The sequence below is a fragment of the Cariama cristata genome, unplaced genomic scaffold (assembly GCF_000690535.1).
Source record: "Cariama cristata isolate BGI_N322 unplaced genomic scaffold, ASM69053v1 scaffold1819, whole genome shotgun sequence".
Lineage (NCBI taxonomy): Eukaryota > Metazoa > Chordata > Aves > Cariamiformes > Cariamidae > Cariama > Cariama cristata.
Window position 1 is genome coordinate 21,026 of NW_009636136.1, and position 7,708 is coordinate 28,733.

The 7,708-nt window shown below is 37.5% G+C and overlaps 1 protein-coding gene across 1 annotated transcript in view; it reads left to right on the forward strand.

Annotated features, from left to right (window-relative positions):
• The window catches only part of LOC104167505 (putative ankyrin repeat domain-containing protein 31), a gene marked incomplete at its 5' end in the record, with an annotated part of 27,256 nt that extends 19,986 nt beyond the window's left edge, over nucleotides 1-7,270 (forward strand). The window contains 1 exon segment of the mRNA XM_009707790.1: nucleotides 7,119-7,270. Coding sequence (XP_009706092.1) covers nucleotides 7,119-7,270 — 152 coding nt within the window.
• Nucleotides 7,271-7,708: the final 438 nt, after the last annotated feature.

Genomic DNA, 7,708 nt, shown 5'->3' on the forward strand with positions numbered 1-7,708 from the left:
GGGGGGGGGGGAAGCAACAGCTCTCAAGGACTACCATGCCATGGGAGCCAATTCTAAAAATTTAGTGTCTGTGTTTCTTATCTGTGAGTCAGGTTTATCTGAAACTGGCAAATCACTTCAAAAGTAACTAGGTGACAGTGTGATTGCACTCAAATTCTGAATGTCTTCAAGGGTGAACATCCCACAACATCTCTGTACAACATGTTCGTGTGCTTAACCATGCTCATGGTGAAATTTTTCCCCCATATATCTGGTTGGAATCTTGCTTGTTAAAATTTGTAACCATTGCCACCTTTTGTTGCGTACAGAAAACTTGTTTCCTTAAGCAGCCTGGCTAAAGGTAAGTAAACTGACTCCTAGTCAAGAGTTTGAAATGCTGGCTTTCTGGTCTTTTTACTTTGTGAAACAAGTTGTAAAGGAAATCCTTTCATAGCTGACCCATCTTCTTAATTCATCAGCTGCGCTATAACATCTTCATCAGCTTTGGTGGTCCCATGGAGACTGAGAGGAGACTAAGACAAACAGAACCATTGTAGATAATCCTCCCAGAACACATCTATCTTTTCTTATCTTACTTACGAAAGCAATAAATGAAAGGTAGTGTGGTAAACAGCAGGCTTCAACAGGCAGTGGCTTCCGCTACTGCTTTGCTTGAAACAGAGAAGACAGACTTTTTTGACACCACACTCTGGTAAAGTCAAATTTAGGATACTACCTGATGATCTTACCTTGGTGAGCATTCAGATTATATCACACTTCTATCTTACTTTTTTTCAGGAGTGACTTTTAACAAAGTTGGGACAAAGCTTCTAAACAAAACAATTCAGTCTTTAAATAACCACATGATAATAGCCTAGGAGAAGGCTCTAGAAGTTGTTCTGAGGCTGTACATAAAACCCACCGAATAAGTCACAGATCCTGTAGATTTTGTCAATGCAGGAAAAGTATGAGCTATTGGTTTTTCTACCAAATAGCTGTTCTGACCTAAGCTGAAACTTGATTTATACTTTGTCTTCTGTTTCTTCCAATCTGCATCTCAGTGTGCTATAAACTGCAAGAATTTTGAAGTGTTCTGGTTTTAATTAGCCAAGATTGGCCCTGGAACTGCTTCTTATCCACTATCTTGGCACTTTAAATTCAGGTTCTCTAAAATGGTTAGAAATAACTTTAGAGAACCATGTATTTTCCTTCCAAATGAGTATAAAGGTGAATCATTATATAAGCAAGTATACAACAATAACTCAAAATAGTAAGTTGAAAAAGAAAGGAACGTGTAGTGGGAACCTGTACCCTGCTAGTCATACCAAGAAATAGTTTCCTATGAATCATTTTAAAGCAATCTTAATGCCTTATAATAAAGGATACTAGCGTACGCATTTGTTGTTGTTGAACTCAAACATGGTAATTTGATATTTAAATAGAGTGATTGACTTAATTGAGAAACTGAAAGGCCATCTGGACAGCTGTAGAAAAATATTTGTGTGAGAAAAATGGAATGAGCCATTATGTTATATTTTTAAAGTACTTATTTTATTATATTTTATTTCTTTATAAATTCAATCTTGAATAGATTCTTTTATGGGAGGCTGTATACATTTCCTGATTGGTATTTGCATGTATGTCAATCGTACCTCTCTCACCTTTTGAGGAAAAAAATCATTTTACAGCTATACTAAAGGTAGGAACCCCTGAGATTTAAATTGTTCTCTTGTTTCCTTGATAAGTTATTGTAACATTGATGGGCTTCTGTAATAGATTGAAGGTTTGAGTTCGCCACATTGCTAAATAAAAAATGTAACCATATCTTAATATACCAATCCAAGGACTCTGAAGAACAATAATTTAGAATGTATCATATAAAGTATTTGTGTCTGACTAACAGGCACATATAAAATGTATCTAGAAGAGAAAAAATGTTACTGCATAAGATTATGATGTAGGCAAAAAGTTTTAATGGGGAATAACATACTGTATTTATATCACTTATATAGACAATGCTTGCAAGAAAGCTATAAATTATTATTAATATTGTAGATTTTTCAGACAGAAAGAGAAAGAATCACTATTAACTATCTCTCAAAAAGGTATAACATTGTTTTATGGGACAGTGTGGGTCAATGTTGTGGGAACAATACTTTCTGCCATATGAAACATAAAATACTTAAAGAGATTTCAGCATATCCTTGAAACTCTTGCTTTAGAAGAAAAGGCGTGAATTCGTGATCTTTAATCCTACCTGCAAGTCCTTTTTCCATGCAGATACAGAGTGTAACAAGAAAAGCCACTGTTAGGAAATACTTTCAAATAAGAATAATTCTGGATACTTAACCTTTTTTTCTGCTTTATGACATTGCTTTTGCCAGTCTCGCTGGAGGACAAAAAGAAAGAATGAACTTCTGAGGAATACTATTCTTTATTGACTGGAGGAAGAAATGTTACTTTCTCAAATCTAGTATTTTATCTAGAAGCAGTAGAGTAGAATAATGAATTGTGAAAGCATGAATTAAGTTCCACATTATTGCTATACAAATTCTAGTTACAGGCAACTGATGAACTGAACCTACAGATCATCCGTGGTGAGTCATGTCTGATATGTGAAGAACTGTAGACTAAAGTACTATCAGAAGATGCTCTAAGTCCTCCTGGCACTGTTATAGCTGTGCTATGAAGTGTCTGGTCATTATAATCCATTAAGTAGCTTCCAAACTGAAATGATTTATTTATTTCATTAGATGTTATAAATAACCTTTGATTTTTTTTTTCAAAGGGTCATAACTACTAATGCAAAAAATGCAACATGCATAACTTAGGATCACTTGATAAATTAATTCTTGGGGAAAAAGTACTTTCAAGATGTGGGTGGGGCACAAAGCAATTAGCCAAAATCCCTGCTGGCCTGTATTTTAGGGGATGGATACCTTAACTTCAGGTGTCTGGCATCGTATGTCTGATTGTTGGAAAAAGATCACTCCTTACTGATTGGTTTGTAAAGGCAGAGACCTTGGGCTCCAGCATTCACAGGAGGAAAAAAGAATTAAGATCTATATTATGTGAAGTGAATCAAGAACTGTGGAGAGACCTGGAGAAAAGCAAAGGCATTTTGAGGGGAAAAAAACCCCTAAAATAAATTGCCAGGAAAGCATAGTGTTTTGTCAGAGAAAGATCTAGTCTTACAATGACAATCTGTCCACAGCCATCTCTTTTTTCCAAGATGCCAGGTCTTGATCAACTGAAAGAAAAGTCGTTTTCAAAATTACCACTAACATGGGCAGAATTCATGTGCCTCCGTTCAGTAGCAGCCTTTTAAAGAGTCAGAGGATCCAAAAATGTTGTTTATGTGAGGCACTGTATGTCATTTCCAAGGCTTTGCTTGGTCTGAGTGTCCAATGCCTCTTGGGACTCCTGGGTTGTGACTGGTCTTCTCTGTTTCTTAAGTTCTTGAGAGGAGTGTGAATAAGGCCCAAGAAACTTGAACACTCTTAAGACAGATTTTTGTTCTAAATAGTCCCTTGTGGCACTGTAGATCACCTGTGACCTTTAAGTGTGTTGTTCTTAGATCTTTTCTTTGCTTATGCATCTGTAGCCCATCTAAACTAGCTGCACTGAACAAGATCCATTTGAGTCAGAAGAATAAAATCTCCTGTGACTTTGGCATGCAAATCAGTTTGTCATTCCCTCAGATGTGATAATAATCTTTACTTGTTTTACGGAAGTATTGAAACTGGATTTACTGATGCCTGTAAATTGACTCAAGTATGTTGCTTAAACTGCAAGAGTATTTAAATTCCTTTTACAAATAATTTACACAAGTAAAACAGTTCTAAAATGCTTAACCATATCTCTGAATAGTTCCAGCATTTTCTTGCTTGTGAAAAATAAGGAGGATACTGGTGGGATAGCCATTTTTTAAAACTGATCTTTCAGGGGCTATTTTAATGATCAGAAAATAGTGATTCTGCACAGAAGTGGCAATCTTTGGTGACTAACCTTTATGCAACTGGACGTTCTGGTCTAACATTTATGTATTGCACCACTAAGGGGAATTCTCCTTAAATACAGTTTTCAGCTTCTTAGCAGCCACAGAAGCAAGGTCTTGTAAAGCTGTAACAAAATGGAAACACAAGTTGAAACACATCTAGAATGGTTTCTAGAGTGTAAGGCTAAAATAGATGCCAACAGAGACAGAAAAGCTATTAGCAAGCAGCTAAGTACTTGGAAAAAGTACCAAGAGACAACACGTGTTTTCCCCAGATTTATGGGAAAAAAGCTGATTCTGTTATTGATACTGATTGCTATTGAAAAAAAATTTGATTGATAGTGAAAACTGAGAGCACCTAACAGAACAGCAAGAGTAGGAAAGCAGAGAAAGACCCTGCCTGAGTGCGTCTTACTTTACTAAGCTTTCTTCTGTATGTGAGGCAAAACAAAGATGAGTTTTGGATAGCAGTATGGGAGCCTTTCTCCACTGCTTACAGCCTGTAAGCTGCCAGTTTCTTGTAGGGGGATGAGAGTTAAGAGACAGCAAAAGGGAGAAAGGAACATCAAAGTGGGTATTAAAATATTTAAAATCGTAGTAAGCAAAGGGAGAGGGAAGAGGGAAAAAGAATTGAGAAAGAAAAATGGAAATGGGAAGGACATTAGTCAGCTGTGTCAGAATATGGAGGAGGAAACACAGGGACTAAATGTTCAAATGCTGATCTATCCCTACTGGGGAAAAAAATTATTGTCTATGGATATAGAAACTGGTATCAAACACTGATGATAGAACTGAGGAGGTCAGCTTTGGGATGTATAAATTACTGTGCTTTTGCTGACTGTTGACTGTTGTGTAAAATTACTGAAAAGTAGAGATTAGAGTAGAGATTTTAATTACTCATTCAGGCAAAGTTGTATTTATGGTAGAATGCTGATATTTAATCTACAAAATCTTAATCCACTAGGTAAAACATTAATTTGACCTAAAGGAATCAACAAAGCAAGCTGTCAGCTGATGAAAAAAGTTACTTCAATAGGTGTATTTGGTCATATCTTTATTAGACTTTTAAATTTGAGTTGAGAATTTTTAGTATTGTATTGTAGCATAGAATATTGTAGCAAGAGTGCTGAGAGGAACATTTTCAAAGTAAGAAAGGAATATCTTTTCTCCAATTATGATCTCTCAAAACAGGATGTTAAATGAACTTAAGACTTTGCCAAGAAATTTTTCCTGAACTTGCATACAAAATGTGGACATTTCAGATGAAAAACATTTTTTCAACAAAACAAAGCAGGTTGAAGTTGTACCTGTCATGTCAGTATAGGCTCAGTATTATTGACAATGTTTCACCTCAGTTTCCACCAGTTTATTTTATAAAAAACATTCCCAGACTTACTTTTAAGATAATTTTTACCTGAAGGTGTCCTTAAAACTAGCGTATGACTTCCCATCCAAGCATTCCTGTTGATGCCCTTTGAAACATCACTTCTAGGTGAGTGTGTAAGTTGACTTCTTCTGGTGTGACTGACCGCTGCTTCATAAGCAATGAAGACTGTGTGAGGAGCATTGTGTTGTAACTTCTCAGGTGGGACTTGTATTCAGCCTGCCCATCTTTGTTGTAGTCCAGGACAGTTAAATATACCCTAGACATCAGATCATACTTTTTATTCAGTTATGTACTGTGTTATGGCACAAGCATACTGAAGAGGATGGTGTAAGATACCAAATCAAATCATGTTCTCACTGGCGTCACAAGTTTTGCTGTGGGTGTCAAGGGTGTGGGACAACATACATCCTCACGAACAAGACTGGGCCTCTCGCTTCTCATAGCAGTTCACCACTTCGCTGCTGTGGGTGGTGAGCTCCTGGAAACCAGGAAATGGCAGGGAAATCCTCACCGAAACATGGAGTTAAAAGATCTGATACCTACAAGATACGCTGATTGTTTTAGCATTGGGACCTGCCGATGTTGTCAGCTCAGTGAGTGTATTTTGCCTTTTGGAATCGGTGTAGGTCACAGCTGGAAAACTGTAGTGAGAGAGAAAGACAAACTCTTGTGATGGCAGTGGTAGCCCAGAAATGAGTGCAAGCTAAATGACCAAGTGGAGTCACTTCAAACATGTTTTCTCTGCATTTTGACAAGATTTTATCTTGACTGACCTAATAATCCTGAAATACCTACCCTGTTTTGCTTCTTGAGACACATGAATGCTGTCTGAACACTGGTTTTTGTTATTTGGCAATTTGTTTGTTTGTTTGTTTGTTTGTTTAAAAAATAGAGGCCATCCCTACTTTCATGACAGCCCTCTCTCTCTTGATAGCAACTGCTGCATGTGACAGTTCTGCCCTCACTGGCAGTTTCTGTGTTGGGCTCATTGTGGCAGCTCAGCTGCTCTGGTATTTTGTGCAAGGGTGCTGAAGGGAGCAAGTGTGGATGAAAATGAACAGAAGCGAGTAACTCAGGCTATGATTCCAAGTGCTGTTGAAGTCTGTACTGTTATGGAGAAAATGTCTTGTAACATTTCTTACTGCTGGATCTTTACAGTGTTACTTTGTTTAACCGCAAAATCTAAAAGTTCAGCTGCTTGTGCACTGACACAAGTACCTTAATTTTGTGCATTGCAGTAGTTGCTTCAGTCCAGCAGATATTTAAATATTGCAAATATCCATTGTTCAGTCCTGCAGTTTCTTGTGTACAGGTGTATGGCTTCCTTTTTATATAGTCATTTCAGGAGTGCAGGAAGGACATTCCCTGTGAGAGGGATTCCTTAATTTTGAGGAAGTACACTAAACTTACCCCTTTGTGGACATAATATGTGAAATTCAAGTAATGCTGAAGAACAACTACATTTTCCTGTTTTGTAACTGGAGATTGCAGGGATGGTTGACATCTCACCCTGAGCACCACGAAGTATAGTACAGCCCTTGTCTCACTGAAGTCTGGGTGCAAGTGAGAGATACCGCTAAGATGGCCGGGGTCGTATGTTACAAGATGCCCAGGATATATTACAGATTCCTAAGTATTGATAACACTTAGGTGGTTCTAACGAGCTGTGAACACCTCTCTAGGTCGTCGTGCTAGTAATTGCTTTCCGTTACTCTTAACGTACACTCTGTAATAATTTGCATTCATTTTCCACAGGCTCTTCTGTCCAGTTCAACTCAGTGGAAAGTCTGATGCATTTTCTTCAATTCTGTGAGATAGTAATGATACATAAGGAGGAGTTTCTACCATGCCCTGCAATGGAAGAGCACTGGAGTTTCTACAAAAGATGTGAAGATTTTGGATTCTAAAGACTTCCTGAGTGCTAACACTTTTTTCTTCGTCGTCACTTAAAAGTAAATATTTGAGCTTTTAGAACTAAGTGCTTTGTTGCTGTCATTTTGATAAATCATTTGCCCAGTACCTGGAATGGACTGAAGGATTGTTTGAGTAAATGAGGAACAAGGGAGTACTTTCTAGCATGTGAGGATAACTGTCAATATTGAATTTTGCGCTGTAAGAATAAGAAATGGGGAAGTAGACGAGGACTGTTATACACTCATGTTCATTGTGAATTGTACTCCAGGTTGATAACTTTGTATGAAATTCCACTGATTTCAGTGGTTGCCCATGCTTGATGGGGCTGCACAGAACCAGATAGGTATCAACACCTGTGCCTAAACCTGGAACCACTCTGCCTGAGCATGTGCCATCAGAAATGGCTGCACGTTGTTTCTGTAATAATATAA